Source organism: Leptonychotes weddellii, chromosome 4 (assembly GCF_054177405.1).
Source record: "Leptonychotes weddellii isolate Sample4059 chromosome 4, ASM5417740v2, whole genome shotgun sequence".
NCBI lineage: Eukaryota > Metazoa > Chordata > Mammalia > Carnivora > Phocidae > Leptonychotes > Leptonychotes weddellii.
The window spans coordinates 31,772,666-31,789,586 of record NC_138372.1 but is presented as its reverse complement, the minus strand read 5'-3'; the positions used below and the strand labels follow the sequence as shown (position 1 = coordinate 31,789,586).

Genomic DNA, 16,921 nt, shown 5'->3' with positions numbered 1-16,921 from the left:
TGCTCCCTTTCTTGCTTCTGAGGCAGGAATGAATAGGGCTGCCCAGTGGTTATTTGGACCCAGGGCTGCTTTGACCATCACCTCCTGCAGCCACCTAGTTCTTTTCTCTTCTGCCTGGGGTTTGAGGGTGAGGGTGTGGTTCATTCACACGCATACCCCATCACACAAATAGTTGTCTGCAGCACTCACACCAAAATCCTGCCCTACAAGATACAGCTACATAGAGCCACACAGCCCTACAGTACTGTCACAATCACACACACCAAAGTAGAGTGTCTCCCCACCCATGTCATAGTCACACATATCATCACGGGGTCCCTTACTTTAGTCACAGCCAAGGTCTTGCACGAAAGCCCTGTCTCCTGCAGCAGGGCCCTGAGAGCTAAGCCCCTCCCCAGAGTGGCTGGGAACAATAGTCAGATCTTGTGTCCAGGGTAGGTGGGTGCTGAGCCCTTCCAGTCCCCCATCCTAGGAAATAAGCCTAGAAAGCAGGTACTGACCAGAGAGTGGGAGGAAGCCAGATTGGGGGGGCAGTGGGGAGAGGGAGGGTGGGAGCAGAGATAAATGTTAGCTCATTTCTTCCGTAATTAGTTACTCCCTCATCCCCGCGTTGTAATTGTGAACAAGCTGTAATGTTTAATTAGTCTGTAAATGAAACCCCAATTTCATAATGGCCTGGCTGACAGGGCTAAGTGAGCAGGGGAGGAGGCAGCGGGGAGGTAATATGGAGGGTCTTTGGGGGGCGTGGAATGGGGGGCTACGGGGGGTGGGGAATGGCTTGCGGGATTACCTCCTCTTCTCTTCAGCCCCAGCCTGGGCTCTGTCTGGGGAGGCTCTGTGACTAGGTCTAGTACTTGGTCCTCTCCACCAGCCCTCCTCACCAGAGAAAAGAGGGGAAGGGAAGACTGCTGGCACCCTTCTGCCCCGCTCCCTGCCTGCCCTCCAATTCTCTGGTTGGGATACCACAATCACAGCCCAATCTACGTGCCTCTGGTTGGAGAATCTGGCTCTGGGGGCCCAGGCCTTGTCACTCCAACTAGGATGATGATGCCTCCCTACGTCCAACCTTCTTCCTCCTCAAATCATCCTCCTGAGAGGCCTTTGCTCAGCACCTGGACCTCAGGATCTGGTCCTCCACCTAAAGGAGCCAGTGATTGGCACGGGATAGGCCCCTCCCCCTCCAGTCCCCCGGCTAGGTGGAATCCAGCATCTGTGCCGGGCTCACACCCCAGGCAAGACCTTGCTCTCGGAGGGTCTCACCGCAGGCTGTGATAAACTGGAGCTGCCGCAGGGGGGAGCCCCCGGCCCCACCGCTGTCTCATCGGTCTCCCTGTCTCCCCTACAACATCCTCACCGCCTGCACACGCCCCCGCCCCGCCTGCTGCAGCCATAAATCTCAATTTACGAGGGCGGCTCTGGTGGGGGAGGGAGGCAGCGCGGCTAATGACGGCTCCTCAGCCGGATTTTTCATGTTGCACAGTCATAAATTTTTAAGAACAGCATGGGCAGCACGTTAGCGAGTTATCAAGGCTGCCTCCGTGCTGGCTGCCTAGCTCCGAGAGAGCAGAGAAGCAGGCAGGGCCGAGGCAGCATTTGGGGCAGGGGTGGGGCCCAGCAGCCAGACTAGTCTGCAGGCAAGGGTACCGCGGGGCCAAGCAGGCAGGCCAGCGTGAGCCTTTGCGCAGGGCCAGCTAGGACTGCCTGAGCCGCTGGGAGCCAGGGACAGGCACACGGGTGGGAAGAGGATGTGGGCACACACAGCATGGCGTTGGGAGGTGCTGATGGATGCCTCTGCTCTAGGACTTGACACCATGATGTACAGGGAGCCTGGAGACATATAGATTTTCCAAGTGGCCACTTTGACTAGAATTACAAACCCTGACTACGTGCACAGTGAAGCCTCTGCCCTGGCAGAGCCACATTTGGTTCATAAATGAGCTGGGACCACTTGGGGATCATTCTTGAGAACTAGGGTTCCTGGAGCCACCAAGGGGGAATCCCTGGGGAAATGCCCACAGAGGGGCAGACCTATGGGTATGGTGGAGCCAGGAGCCTAGAAGCAGGGTGACCTTGTGCTAGTCAAGGCTCATCACTTCCAGGTTGTGTGGTCCTGGATAAGTCATTCACCACTCTGGGCCTCTGTCTCTTCCTTTTTAAATTGGGGTTGATGGTGACTCCTACCTCCCAGGCTTACTATGAGGAGAAAGGAGGTAATGCATTTAAAAATACTGTAAACCTACCCCCCCACCCCCACCCCAGGTACCAGGTAGCCCATTTGTCTATTTTAGTTCTCTGTAAACGTTTTGAGGAGAGTAAGGATCTTTGTGGAGGATTGTGGGGCATTCATTCACTTTTGTTCAGTCATTCATTCAGAAGATGTTTGCTGAGGTCTTCTGGGTGCCCAGTCCAGTGCTGGATTGCACAGGTGAGGGAGGTTCCTTGCTGGGAGGTGATGTGAGCACTTGTGGCTGAGGCAGCTCAGTGTTCCCAGCCCTGTGCCTGGTCCCCACATAGAGTCAATGGGCCAGATCCAGCCCTGTCCTGCCATGGGCACACCTAAGCTTCAGGGTGCTGAGAGGCCCACACAGGCCTTCTCATAAGCTCCAAGCTGAATGCTCACCTGAGTTTCCTAATCTGTGCAATTGAGGGTTAATGATCTTGACCATCTTTCAGGAACCACAAGCAGAAGGTCAAGAAATCACATGTTGCTCAAGTCAGCAGAGGTGGTGTGAGTGAGCATATCAGGTGTTCAGGATGTGTCCATGGCAGTCCACCAGGAACAAAATGCCAGTCATGGAGGGAGAAGAGCATCCCCGAGCTGGGCCTGCCCCTTCTTGAGCCGCTCTCCTCATGCCCTCTGCACTCCAGCACAAGAGCCTCCCCCATTTTCTGGAAACTGCCATTGGCCTTCCCAAATGGCTTTATGGGTCCTTGGCCTGATTAACTCCTGCTCAACCTTCAGAGAGCAGCTCAAAGTTTGCTTTCCCAGGGAAGCCTTCCCTGACTCCTAGACTTGGTCAGGTCCTCCCCTGTGCACACCTTCGTAACACCCAGCACTTCCCCTGCACAGCCTTTCCTCATGATCCTAATTAAGAAATAGTCATTTAACACCTCTCTCCTCACCTGGATTGTAAGTTCCCTGAGGGCAGGAACTTATGTCTGTTTGTTCAGCTTGTATCCCCAAAGGGTAACCTTGTGTCTGACTCTTGTAGGCAGATAGTAACTAAAATGTGTTGTTTTGAATTGAGTTGAGCTGAGGTGGCCCTGGCCCACCCCTGGGTGCCAGGGCAGGGGGAGACAGCTAGGGCAGTGCCTGGGGCTGAGGTGCTTCCCATTAGTCCTCATGATTAATTCACAGCCACACTGTGATGGAGTGGGCTTGTCCCCAGTCAGCGCCTCCGCTGGGGCCCACCTGTTAGCGACAAACAAACAAAGGGGATAAATAATGCATTGGGAGCTGAGCCAGGCAAGGCGGCGGTATTGAAATTAATAGGGATTAGCTGAGCAGCTTGAGGATGAAATATTTACCAGGTGGGACTGGGCTTCGGGAGGGCAGCCCCCCTCGCAGAGTCCCCAGGCAGAGCCAGGCCCTTCTCCAGGGCATCACTGTTAGGACTGGGGAGTCCCACCACCAGTACTGCTGCCCCCAGATGCGTCCGTTTGCTGGACAGACTGGTGGCCGGACTGCTGAGAGCTCAGGTCCCAGCCAGTGTCCTGGCCCGGCAGGTCTTGGGGAAATCAAGATACTAGGAAGGAGTGGAGGTGGGGAAGGGGCTGAAGCCCCCAGCACTTTGGAAGCTGAGGACAAGGACCTTGACTGATCTTCAGGGCCTTGGCATGTCTAGGCTTTAGGCAACGGATGTCAGGGCTGTAATAGGTTTGCCTGTGATCTTGTCTCCCATCCTTCCCTCTTTCTTTTCTTCCAGTTCTTCCTTTCTTCCACTTAATACATGTTTACTGAGGGCCTCTGCACAGGTAACATTAGTGCCCTCGGGTTTGTGATCTAGCAGGAGGTGACACAGGCCATCACAGTAGAGGAACATGGGGTGCTGTGAAACACGTAGAAGGATCCCTAACACAAACATGAGGGCCCAGGTAAGGCACCTGAGGCAATGATAGCAAGGGGCGGGGCTTTCCAGCAGAAGGAGGGCGTGCAGAAAAAGCTGAGAAGCTAAAGAGCCTGAACTCGGGTCCAGCAGGAGAGTGGGGAAGATGAGGCCTGAGGGGGAACCTGGGCAGATCCCCGGAACTTTATAAAGAAGTTTGGACACTATCCTGGGAGCAGTGAGGTGCTGTTGGAGTGGTGGTTGTTATTTTAATGATTAACTCTTAAACTTTTTACTTTGAACCAATTTTACATTACAGAGAAGTTTCTATACATCTCTTAACCGGCTTTCTCTCATGTTAGCATCTGACATAATCACAGTACAGTTATCAGTATCAGGAAATGAACTTGGGTACTATACTGTGAGCTAAACTGAAGGTCATACTTGGATTTCACCAGTGTTTCCAATGCTGTCCTTTTTCTGTTCCAGGATCATTGAAAGGTTTTAAGACAGGGAGTGAAATGACCAGATTTGTGGCTTAGAAGGACACCTTGGAGGAGATTGGCGGGGGCACTGCTGTCTCCTAGGGTGAGAGGTGGTGGTGCCCTGGACCAGGGTGGTGGTAGTGGGACTATAGGTTTAGAAATCACTGGGACATCTAGGGTAGATAAGCTCAGGGCTGGCCAAGTGTGCCCAGTGGGGGAGTGGAGAATGAGAAGGGGACCAGTGGCAGCTTTGAGCAACACCCACTCTGTAGGGACAATCAGAAGAAAGACACGTACAAAGAAGCTGAAGGAGTTGGATAGGGAGGGAAGGTGCTGTCACCAAAACCAGGGGAAAAGAGCTTCAGGGCACGAGTTAGTCCACTGGGGCCATCTAAACCACTGGACTTTCAGCCCTGTGAGGTTGGAGGGATCATTCGAGAAAGCGGTTCAGTAGGACACAGGTGGGGAAATCAGATTGTAGGGTGGGAAATGAGGGAAGGAGGCCTTGAGCGTTAACCAGGAAGTTTGGCTATGAAAGGGAGGAGAGGTTGGCTACCAGGCCTGTGGAAGAGGAGTTAAGGCGAGGGTGTTTTTAAAGATGGGAGAGATTTGATATGTTTACATGCTTATGTGAAGAAGCAGTGCAGAAAAACAATCAAGGCTCTATCAGAAAGGGGCTTGCTCATCACATAAGGCCCCCAAAAAGGAAATGGGGTGGAAAACCCAGGTGGAGTGAGGGATGGGCTTTAGAAGTGCCATGGGGACGCACCCTCTCTCCTCCCTCTGTAACAAGTGAGAGGACAGTGCGTCCTGTGTCTCCTGTGAAGTAGGAGACCACACTATGTGTGTGTGTGGGGGGGACTTGAGAGTGGTGGGAAGTAGAGAAAAGGCCACTAGGGAGAAAGGGAGAGCGCCCGCGTGCTGATCAGGAGCGTAGGTGGTCAGCCAGGCGGTTTCATACACCCAGGTGAGCTTGCGGACTCTGGTTTTAGGAGGGGCACAAATCTGTATGGTTGTGATGTTCTCTAGTCACGCTCAGCCCAGGTGCAAGCATAGAGAGGGCAGTTTGGGTTTTTCCAGGCAAGGGTGATGGAAGGAAAAGAGCAAGAGAGTTGAGAATGTTGGCAAGAAAGGACTGAGATGATGGGCCATGGAATCCAGGCTCCTGTGTGAGGTGCGTCGGTTATGTTGCTAGGACGGGAACCGCTTGCGTCATACCCCGATATCCATTGTCTTCCTTCCTCACTAAAAGGAACCCTGGTATCACCAGGGGCAGCGGTGTGTACCCAGTTAAAACACCACTTCTTTTTAGTTCCTCATACAGCTAGATATGGTTATGTCCCTGAGTTTTGGCCAGTGAGATAAAAGGAAAAGAGTTGTGTGAGACCTCCAGGAATGATACTTAAAAGGAAGTGACTCAGCCGGGAAGTACATTGTTCTTGCTGTTTCCTTCTTCCTCTTTCCTAAAATGTGGATGTGATGCTTGGAGCTCCCGCAGCCATTTTGGACCAGGAAATAACCTGGAAATTAGAAGCAACATGCTGAGAAGGGTAGAAAGAAGTCTAAGCCCCCGATGACTTTGTGGAGCTGTGGGACTCTCAGGCATCTTAGATCACAAGCCATAGACATAAAAAAATTTTCCTTCGTTCAGTTGCGTTTTCTTCCCTCTCTGTTTTCATGTGGGTTCCCATCAAAACTTGACTCTTTTAGCCTTTTTAGTAGTAACATGGCCTGTGTCTTGCCATATAGCAGGAAACAATTTGGTCAAATGTTTCAAGAGAGCATAACAAGAGTTACCAACTTCCTGGCTTGAAATAACAGGGCCGTCATTGCCCTTTGCCCTCCCTCCTCCCTTCAGCCAAGTGTATGTTATAGGGCCCATTTGTTATGTCACTCTCTTTCCTGTCTTTACATTCTGTATCAGTTAGTATGCTTCTGGCTGCAAGAAAAAGAAAACTCAATGCAAGATATCTTAAATAATAGGATTTATTACCTCACAAAAGTCTGGAGATAAGGTGATCCTAGGATTAGTTAATTCAGCATCTCAGCAATGTCATAAAGGACCCAGACTTTTCCCATTTTTCTGTTCTGTTATCTTCAGCATGTTCTTCACAGGCTAACTCCCCTAACGTTTAGAAGATGGCTTCTGCAGTCCCAGACATAATGTGCAAACATGAAAACCTCCCGCAGAATATAAAGGACTACTTCCTCCTTGTGTTCCTCTTCACAAGAGTGAAGAAGTTTTCCTTGAAGGTCTTTCAGCAAACTTACCCTCATTCTCACTCGCCAGAACACACGGCCACCACTAAACCAGTGAGCGGCAAGAGGGATGGGATCACCACAGGTGGCTCAGACCCGGAGGATTCACCCTGGTCACAGGAGGAAGGCGTGGGCTCTGCCAGGTTGGCAGCAAGGGAATGACTGTTGGGTAAGCAGTCAAAAGTAGACAGGGGAGAAAGTAAAGAGAGGAGGCGGGTGGTGTATCTGGATAGAGTAGAGGTATTAATGTTTCAAGGTTCCAGTGAGATGAAAGAAAAGTGTATTATTCCCAGTAACTAGGGACATTTGGAATTTAATATTTCAAAGGAAGAGCAGTGGAGGATGTTAAAAAGGTAGAAGGTGTAACTGTGGAAATGAGTGGAAATAGGATACAGTGGAAACGGTCATTAGTGCTGAGGTCAGAGATCCAAGAGGCTGGCAGCAAGTTTCTCAAAGGACAGGTTGTAGAGGCTATGACAGGCGGGCCTCCTGGGAAGGAGGTGGCCAGGGCCTAGATTGCTAGCACACGCTCACGAGAAAGGCCTCAGAGGCACTGCTGACCATGGGTCTGGGGCCAGGTCACAGGTGCCTGGGGCGGTACTGGCAAGTGGCCTAACCTGTCTGAATCCCAGTGTTGGCATTTTGGAAAAAAATCCACCCTGGTTGGTCAGGCCATTCTGGAGAGGGGTAAGGCCCTGTCACCTTCTTGTTGGAGCCACTCAAGGACCCTCAGAAGACAGTCCCACGGGGGACCCCTAGGGACAGGGTAAGGAGGAATGGGGCAGAGGTGGCCGCCAGGGATGGCAGATGTGCCCAGCTGTTCTCAGGAGCTGCCTCTTCTCAGCCCACCCCGGCCGGGTCGCCTTCGCTCGGCCTTGGGTTATCTGGCTAACCTCTGGCACTTGCAGCTGTAGTATCCCAGAGTCAGGAGGAGGAGGGTGAGGCTTCTCGGCTCCTCTACCTGGATGGGGCCTTGGCTAGGAGTGAGTGGGGGAGGCGGGCACCCGATGTAATGGCCAGAGCAGCCGCCCTGTTACTACGGCGTATTTCACTTTTAATTCTGACATATAATGTAATGATCTTTTTTAAGGCCCGATGATATTATCTGCCTGACTAGATTATTGAGTCTTCATCATCTCCAGATAAATTTATGGCCAGGACGAGGCTCAGGATTTATCATCAGTCAATAGAGCTCGATACTCTAACAAGGCGTGTAATAAGATATACATATTTAATGATCCAAGGGGAGGAGCGCTAATGGGAGCCCAGAATGAGTGGTCCACAGGGCCGGGGCTCTGCCCTAGGGCTGCCGTAGCTGTAGGGGCATGGGTGTGGTCTTTGCCCTGTGGTCCCCAACTCTGGCCTTTCTCATGACCACCTCAGTGTCGTCCTTGTTAACATCCAGAGGGAGAGGCAGACAGGGAAAGGAAGAGGAGGCAGTAGGGAAAGTGTCGGAGCTGGGGCCTAGGCCTCTTCAGCCCAGCCGGTGTAGAGACAGCCCACCAGGGAAGTCCTGTCCCTGTTTCTGGGCCTGGGGTGGGGGTGGGGAGTAGCGGTGTCCTTAGACCTGTACACCCAGGCCCCTGAGCGTTAGGGCGGGCCCACGAGGGGAGGGAGTGCCGGGGCTACGTGCCCAGGCCGCGCTGATGGTGACGGATGGTTTTTCATTACAGCCTCTCAGGTCCTGCCCGCGCCCTGTGTGGAAATTCTATTTATTCCCTAATTTGTAAAAATTCCCTCTTTATCTGATCCCAATCAGGGCGGGGTAATTGGCTCTCTGGGGCAGCGGCTGGGGTCCTTGATGAAGAGCTATGTGGATGTACCCAGCCCGGCCCCCACCCAGCCCGCCACCAGGGCCCACAATTAATAATGATTTGCAAATGGCAGACAAGCAATAACACAGAAAGATGTGGCGTCCGTGCTGCCTCTTCATTTCCTCTCCTCGCAGATATAAATGGCCACAGAACAAAAACCCAGCACTATAAATTCTGGAATTAGTTATTCACTGGGATAAATGGGGCCTGGAGCCACCAGCCCCTCTCCCACCACCCTTCTTGCCTGCTTTCCCTGATCCAGGTGTGTTCCCAGGCCCGAGGCCTGGCTCCTCTGTACCTTTGGCTCATGGCTCAATTCCCCAGTTCCCTCCTAGACCCTTCCCGCTACTGTAGCTAGCCCTTCCTGTGTGGCCCAGAGTTGGGAGCAGTCACCTGCTCTGGATCTGTGGCTTCCTCAGCCTCTGCCTCCTCTCATTGACCTCTCTTGGCTGCCCAAGCAGGCTTTTGTCCCCACTCTGCGCTAGGGTTTGAATGGAGGTGACAGGTCCCGCCCAGCCTGGGAGTCTGGGTCAGGGTTGGTCTTGGGTGTCATCTTTGGCATTTGGGACCAATCCGGTCATTTGCCTGGGCAAGTCTGAGTTGGGCTTCTGGTGGCCAAATGTGATGTAAGTGACATAAGGCTTTGACGCCTGCTCGCTGGCCAGGCTGTTGTGGGATGTTGGCACAGGCGTTTCCGGGCGCTCTGCCCTCTCGGCCAGGCCCACGCTCTCCCCGCCCCCCAAGTGGCTCTGAGCTGGCGGGTAATGGGCGTGTAATGGCCTCATTTCCATGCCCGGCCTCCAGGAGCGGCGGTAAGTGTTTGATTGCCTTAATTTCCAAACACATCATTATCCCAGCTTTACCAGCGCTTAATAAACACTTTATGAGGATTTTTTTAAAAACATCTTCGGTCCGCATACTTCTCTGAAGTGATAAACTCTAATTAAGTCTAATATTTAAAAATATGGTAATGGTGAGTTGTTTGAATAAGTGGACTGCATTTCTGTAATTTCATTATTACGTAAAACACGCTAATTATTTGGAGCGCGCTTATTACGGAGAGAGAAATCGCCTGCTAATCAAGATGAAATTGCCTTTTCCCCTTATTGTGGAACCACCGTCATCCTTCACCATCAGCCCTGTGGCACCTCCAGGCACTTCGGTGGGGTGGAGGGGGCGGAGGGGAGGGGCTAGAAGAAGGGGTCACTTTGGAGTTGAGGCTATAAGGGCCCTGTCTGGGGGGAAGCAGAGGGAGCTGTGGGAGCCGTGTCTGGGGAGAGGGTTCTATATCTGGGGGTGGTGTCAGGTGGGCCAGGATAGCCCTGTCTGGGCGCCCAGGGGACTGCGTGGGCCATGTCTGGGACAAGGGAACGGGCTTGTGGGATCTCAGGGTATTGCTGCTGGAATAACATTATTATTGGATATTATTGGAATAGCAACCACAATAATAATCACTCACCCAGCCACTGTTTTAAGCACTTCACAAATAAAAACTCATTTCATCTTTTCAACAACCCTTTGAGGAAAGTAGTTGCTATAATTATCATTATTGTTCCCATTTTAGAAAAGAAGAAACCAAGACACAGAGAGGTGAAATAAAAGCACCGTAACTTGCTCAAGTTCACAGTTACGAAGTGATGGAGTTTGGATTTGAACCCAGAATCTTAGGATGTCCAGGGCTTTCTGCTGGTTCAGGCCCAAATTCACTGCCTTGGCTCCTGTCTTCCTTCGGAGCTACGCTGTGCTCTTGTACCCTGAGTTGTACCCAGCTGCAGCTTGAGATGCTGGCCCCCAGCATAGAGTTGCCCAGTTAGCAAATAAAAATATAGGACACCAATTAAATTTAAACTTCAGCCAAAGAACAAATAATTTTTTAGTATAATTATGTCCCCTCTGGGGCTGGGGACTTATTAATCTGGCAGTCTTCTGTCAAGCAGGCCCAGCATTGACCCACTGGCCCTTTGCTCTCAGGCACGTTGCTGCCAAGATGTGCATACAGAAAGATGTAGCGGCCAAATGAGGTTCTAGAATGTCAACACACCAGGGTTCTTGCTCTCTCTCGTCTTTACTAAGGTTCCTGCTTCCAGTGCTGTTCTCCCCACCCCATCCCTGCTCCATGGGCTCTGGCCCCATTCCTCACCAGCTCCTGGAGATCACTAAGACAGTGTGCTTACCAGGCTGAGCTTTTTAGGCAGGAGGCCTCAGGTTTGTCTGAGTCTTCCTTTAGGCCACACTGCCTTGCCGCCCTATAAAGTCAGCAGCGTGTCACCCTGCTGCCCCTGATGTCTCCCAGTCCAGTTCGCCGCTTTGATCATTTCATATTCATTCTCCTTCCTCGCTCCAACAGACTCACGTATGGGAATTGTATATATAATAGAGGCATCATTTCAGAAGGGTGGGGAAAGTGTGGACAGTTCAATCAATGGTGATAGGACAGTGGCTATCCACTAGGGAAGAAAAGTAAAGTTAGATCTTCTATTTCTCACCATATATGAAAATAAATTCCAGAGAGATTAAAAAGTTAAATATAAAAACAAAGTATTAGAAGAAAATATATGATAGTTTTCTAATAGCACTGGGATAGGGAAGGCCTTTTTCAGTGAGATACAAAGCCTAGAAGCTGTAAAGGAAATGCCTGATACATTTAAATGTCCCATAGGAATCTCAAGATTAACACTAAGGTCATCACTGGCCCAAACCTATGGCACCTCAGGTTTGCCTTACCTCCATGAGTTTGACTAAGATCCTAGACTCAGCCCCCTACAGACCCACACCCTGATCTCTCCCCATTAAGGCTTGCTCATTCTGTTTCCTTAAAATCTCTTGCCTCTGTCCACGTCTCCACGCCGTCAATACATCCCCATCTCCGTCTCCGCCACCACTGGCCTGGTTCTGGGCCACTGTTTCTGGCCTGGACCATAGTACAGTCTGCTTGTCGGTGTCTGTGCCTTCAGGGTTAACCCCTCCAATCCTTGAAACACAGATAGGCTCCTGTCTTGTCCCTCCTCATATATGCTAGCGTCTCCCCGTCATTCCCAGAATAAGAAGCTCTGAAGCTCCTTAGCTTAGCATCCAGTCTCCAGGGTTTCCTCTGGCCAGTCACTGCTGACCTGGCCAGCTTCGCCTCTCGCCACTCCCCTGCCTCTTACTCTTCATCACGCCCACCGCCTGCTAGACTTACGTGTTTTTGGACACACTACGTTTCCCCTCCAGCAAGGTGCCTGTACTATTCACTATGCCGGGATCACCTCCGCACTTCAAGCCCAGCTTGCTGGCCAGCGCCCCCCACCCCGCCTGCCCCCACCACCATGTGCCCTCAGACTTCTGCCTGGCTTTGTCCTCCGGGGAGCCCTTTCCTGATTCTCGGTGCCTTTTCTGTGCCGCCTTTCCCCGTAGCACTGCTCACACCACACCACTTCCGGGCCTGCCTCTGAGCTCCTTGAGGGCAGGGAGCAACAGTCTGCAGCGAGGCTTGTGACCCGGCACGGCGCGTGTGCACCCAGCGCACAGAAGTGTCGGTGTGTGTTTGCTGAATGAATGAGTGCACGAATAAATGGTCCTCCAAGAGTTTCCTTGAGCCCTTTCCCTGCTGAGGGTGGTCCTCGCCCAGGCCCTGCTTCCTGCCCTCTACTGTTCAGTCCCCAGACAAGTGCAGCTAACTGGAGCGGCCTCCGGTCATTGTCCTGTGTCAGCCCTCACTGGGTGTCCTATGTGGTCTGAGCCCCCCTTCCACTAGCAGCTTTGCCAAGCAGATATTCGACTACCCTTGGGCCCAGCCAACAAGCTTATCCAAGTCAGGTGCTAGCCCCACTCACCTCTTGGAGGGATTTAAGCAGCTGCACATCTCCCGTTATGGTCTTGGCAATATAAAAATATTTCCAGTGTTAAGAATATTAATGCCCCAAACAGAAGAGAGTTATCTTGTCACAAGCTGATAACCCTGCAGGAGCATAAAATCAGGTTAGTCTTCTAGAATTTGGAGGTAAGGAAGACCTACCTCGGAGGCCTCCATTGTGGGCACAAGACTGTGTGCCTCCCACCCCTTACCCTCTACACCATAATGGGTTCCGGCTGGCCTCATTAGCTCAGTGAGAGGTGCCAGAAGCGGGGGCTGCTGACCCATGGGGCCCCAGGGCTTCAAGCAGAGGACTCTCCCAGAGGCCATGTTGTCACCAGCCTCACCCTGCTGCTGGCTCTCTCCGAACTCCTGGCCTGTTAAAAGGCCCAGATTTGCCTCTTCACCTCTGCCCCATTTCCTCATTTTCTAACTGTGCCATTGACTTTTTAAACTGATCAGTAGGTTGCACTGACTCATGAGGTTTCAAGGGCTAGAAAAAGAGCCTGGGCTGGAAGCCCATAACTGCCATACCACGGACTTGGTGAACTGAAACAAGTGTCTTCTCAATTCTGGGTCTCTCTTTCTTGGTTGTGGTGGACCAGTTACAACAAGGTGGGCTCCAGAATCCTCAGTAAACAGGATCAGTAGTCAGTGTGAGCTTGTGCGATGAATGCCGGCTGCTCTCATCGCGTGTGCTGGCCTCTCTGTCATCTGTGCCAGAGACTGTACAGTATATACCCTCTCACCGTTGGGTCACCCGGGAAACTAGCGTCCTTGCCTCCCCTCCAAGAAGAGGACGTATTCCAAACCTAAAGCACCGACAAAGATGGGGTGTGGAAGGGTGTCACCTGCTCAGTGCTCACAGTTAACACATGTAGCGTCCCTTATCACCCCTAGTGGAGGAACCTGAAGTTCAAAGAAATGTAAGCACTTGCCACAAGCACACAGCCAGTGGGCAAAGTTAAGACTAGAAATGCGTCTGCCTTTGTCATTTTCAGAAAACAGAGGTTCCTGGAGATTGCAACACAGGGATTGGGGGTAGAGAGTGGCAGAGGTGAGACCAGAGAGAGCAGGGACCCGTTTTTACAGGGCCTTTACCTTTAAGTCCTATTAAAGAGTATAGCCTTGAACCTGAGGGCGGCGGGAGCCATTGAAAGGACTTAGACAAGGATGTGATCACTTGGGCCACAAGAGAATGGATTAGAGGGAGAAGAAAGAGGATAGGCTGTGTAAGAGCAAGAGATGATGGGGTCTGCACTGGGGTGGGGGGCGGAATGAAGGGAAGTAGATGATTAAACAGAGTAAGATAAAATCCAGTTGATACTTGAGATTTGGGGAAGGAGAGGGCAAAGTGTCAAGCCTGATTCTCAGGCTTCTTTGGGAGCACTTGGGGTGCTGTTCACTGGGATGGAGAACACTGGGTAGTGAAGACATGTGGGGAAGGAAATTGCATTACTGGGGTGTTTTGAGTTTGTATGGATCTAGAAAGAGATGTTCCAGAGCTCAGGAGAGGTGCAGGCAGGAGATGGCGATCTTCAGGGCTCGCTGAAGCTCAGGGTGTGGATGAAGCCAGCCAGTGTGTCAAGTGCAGAGAGGTCAAGGACAGACTGGGGCCAGGCACAGGTGGGAGGTCAGTGCTGGCCCACTGGATGGCTGGTGACCTGGCGGGGAGGGGCTGGGCACATTCACTTGGGCCAGGGGAGGCAGATTGAGCGATTTGTCCAGCAATGAGGGAGGAGCCAGATGAAGTCAATAGAAAACTAATTTTCTTTTCTGCTGGAAGAAATGAGGTGTGTGGCCGCTGGGTAATTGCAGATAACGAGGGGACTTATTCTTAATATGCACAGTGGCCATGGTCCCCAGAGTGCAGGAGACAGGAAGGATTGGAGGTGCCCTGACAAGGCCGGACTTCTTTGGGAAGAAAATCACCCTATCGTAGCCTTTTTGACGGTGCCATCACAGCCTCTGGACCCTATCATAAACCCTCCTGCCCCATCTCCAGCCTGCCCCCTTCCCCTTCCTGTCAGCTGCCTCACTCCTGTCGCATCCCCCTCCCTCCACCCTCTACCCCCACAGCACAGGCATACACACTAAGGGAGACAAATGATGGGGCCTCAGCTGAGCGGGGTGCGTGTCCGGCCCATAAACTACGGGGACGGGTCACGTCTGGAGTTGCCATGGCCGCCACTACCCACCCATCTGTCTTCCCACTGTCCTGCCTCAGACCAGCCCTCGTGGCTTCCTGGGTCCCTGGAGGAAAAGGGTGTCCCCCTTTTCCATGCCCACATTCCCCTTGGGTACGTTCATGTCGAGGTCTGTGAAACAGGACCCTGTGTGACCTGTCTGCCCTCACCGAGTCGCATCTGGCTAATGACACGGGACCTGGGCTGGCCAAGACGCCTGCTTCCACAGCCCTTTTCTAGCGCTGTTGGGCCCCGTTTCCTAGTCTAAGGTTCTAGCAAGGGCAGGCTGGAGGGCTCAATGGAAGGGGTTGGCCCTTGACAGATGCAGAGGCCTCCTGACCCCACCTTGACCTTGCCACCACCCCACACCTGATTATGACATCGAAGTATAATGCTTCTGCATTCACAGCACCGATCCCATGAGGGCTGGTAGCGGCTGAGGTCCTGGTTATGGCCCAGGACCGTCTATGGGAGGTGGGAGAGGGGTGGGAGGAGGGGCAGGCGAAGGGATGGGGAGCTGGCTGGTGTTCTGGGCAGTGGAACAGAAAAACCCTGGGCGCTTAGGCCATTTCTGTCCTTGGCTTTCTGTAGAGGGACAAGCGTTGGGCAGCTGCACCTCCTGCTGGTGGCGTTAGAACCAGCCCTGGCCTATGTCCATGATACTGAAGGCGCGGAGCACCTGCTCCTGCAGCCGCCGGGGTTCCAGGAGTTTCTCACAGGGACCAGTACTGGAGAAACTGCTGACACGGTCTGGCAGGAGCAGACCTACTTAGGTACAGCCAGAGGCAGGACCGAAGCCTGACTGGCACCAGCTTTGGGCCTAGTGGGGGGGAGAGGCAGGGCTTAGACTGAGCACACAGGCATGTCTAGTAGAAGATTGCTGGCCCAGGTGTCAAAGGTCCACAAACCTGGACCCTCTCCGCTGCTCTGGGGCGACATGGGGGAGCAGGTGTCCAGAGCAGGCTGACCAGGCCCCCGGCCCCAAAGTGCCAAGGCTTGTGCCTTGTCACCAGCGATTATGGCCTGGGCCATATCTCTCTCTCACTCACTCACTCACTCGCACACACACACACACACACGCAAATGCCGGCAAAGTCACCCTGGCCGTGGGCGTGATGAATGGCCGCACAGTAATGAAATGGAGACATCAAGGCGGGTGGCGGGAAGACGGAGTGTGGCGGACGGGCCGTCCCCATGCGGCGGCAACAAGAAGGATCGCCCAGCGGCCGGGGGCCGTCAAGGGAGAAATTACACATTTACTCTGCCTTTTTCTTACTGCGACGGCGCCCATACATCACCGCTGGGGCCGGGGTGGGACATGCCGGCCAATTTCCAGCATGAATTATGGGCCTGAGCAGCATTGAGACCACGCTTCCTGCCGGCCCAGCCTCATCCAGCCCAACCTGAGGCTGGAGATGCTGCCACCAGGGCACAGGACCCCCTGGTTTAGAGCCTGTGGCTCCTGAATCTGACCCTGCTCCCCTCCCCCACAATGTAAGAGCACCTGTGGGCACAGAGGGGAAGGATCTGGGACCCATCTAAATGTCTTCTCTTTCTCTTCTCAGATGACTGCAAGAACATTGCCAACATCATGAAGACACTTGCATATCAAGGCTTCATTTTCAAGCAGACATCAAAGCCATTCTGATCGGCCGAGGACGGGATGGGGCAGGACAGGGTAGCTGCTTGGCCCAGCCCAGAACCCTCCTTTCCCTCACCAGAGGGGAAAAGGGAGAGTGGCACAGCTCTACATCCAGAGTGTCCCCCAGCCTGCCCTGTGGGCTTGTGCCCTGGGTAAGGCCTTGGCCACTCGGCCCCTCTGGAGCAGACACTTTGTGCCCCCCACCCCAACCCCTCAACCACAGCCCAGTATTAGCCCCTCCCACTGTGGGCCTGGGCTAGGGGGACCCAGGCACTCACCGCCTCTTCCCTGGTACACAGGCCTCTGCTGGGGCCACTGAGCCCCCCTGTGCCCCCTCCCATCTGTAGTGCATGGTGTGTGGTGCCCCCAGGGCTCCAGGACAGATCAGGCCCCACCTTGTGTCTACCCCCATCCCCGCTGTGAACGTGCCACTGAATAAAGTCGGGGAAACGAGGCTCTGGGTGTGTGTGGACCAGGCGCTGCTGTGCCTGATGCCGTCCAAGGTGTACAAGGGCTAGAGCACGTTCCGGGCTGCTCTGGGCTGAAGGCCACCGGTGCGGCTGGCTGTCACTGGAGCACCTGTGAGACCCTCCCTGAATAAGCACAGGGCCGCGGGGACTGTCTAAAAGCATGAGGCAGTGTTCCAGTGGCTGG

The 16,921-nt window shown here is 53.2% G+C and overlaps 1 protein-coding gene across 12 annotated transcripts in view; it reads left to right on the top strand.

Annotated features, from left to right (window-relative positions):
• The window catches only part of ERI3 (ERI1 exoribonuclease family member 3), a 126,419-nt gene extending 109,698 nt beyond the window's left edge, over nucleotides 1-16,721 (top strand). For 11 of the 12 annotated variants that reach the window (XR_014144846.1, XM_031022761.2, XM_006728976.3 and 8 more), the window contains one exon: nucleotides 16,191-16,721. Coding sequence is in view for 11 of the 12 variants with exons in the window: in XM_031022761.2 (XP_030878621.1) it covers nucleotides 16,191-16,273 (83 nt within the window). In the remaining variant the exon portion in view is untranslated. Of the gene's footprint in view, nucleotides 1-10,168; nucleotides 12,926-16,190 lie in introns of those variants that run through there. The other variant, XM_081818291.1, reaches the window with a different exon arrangement.
• Nucleotides 16,722-16,921: the final 200 nt, after the last annotated feature.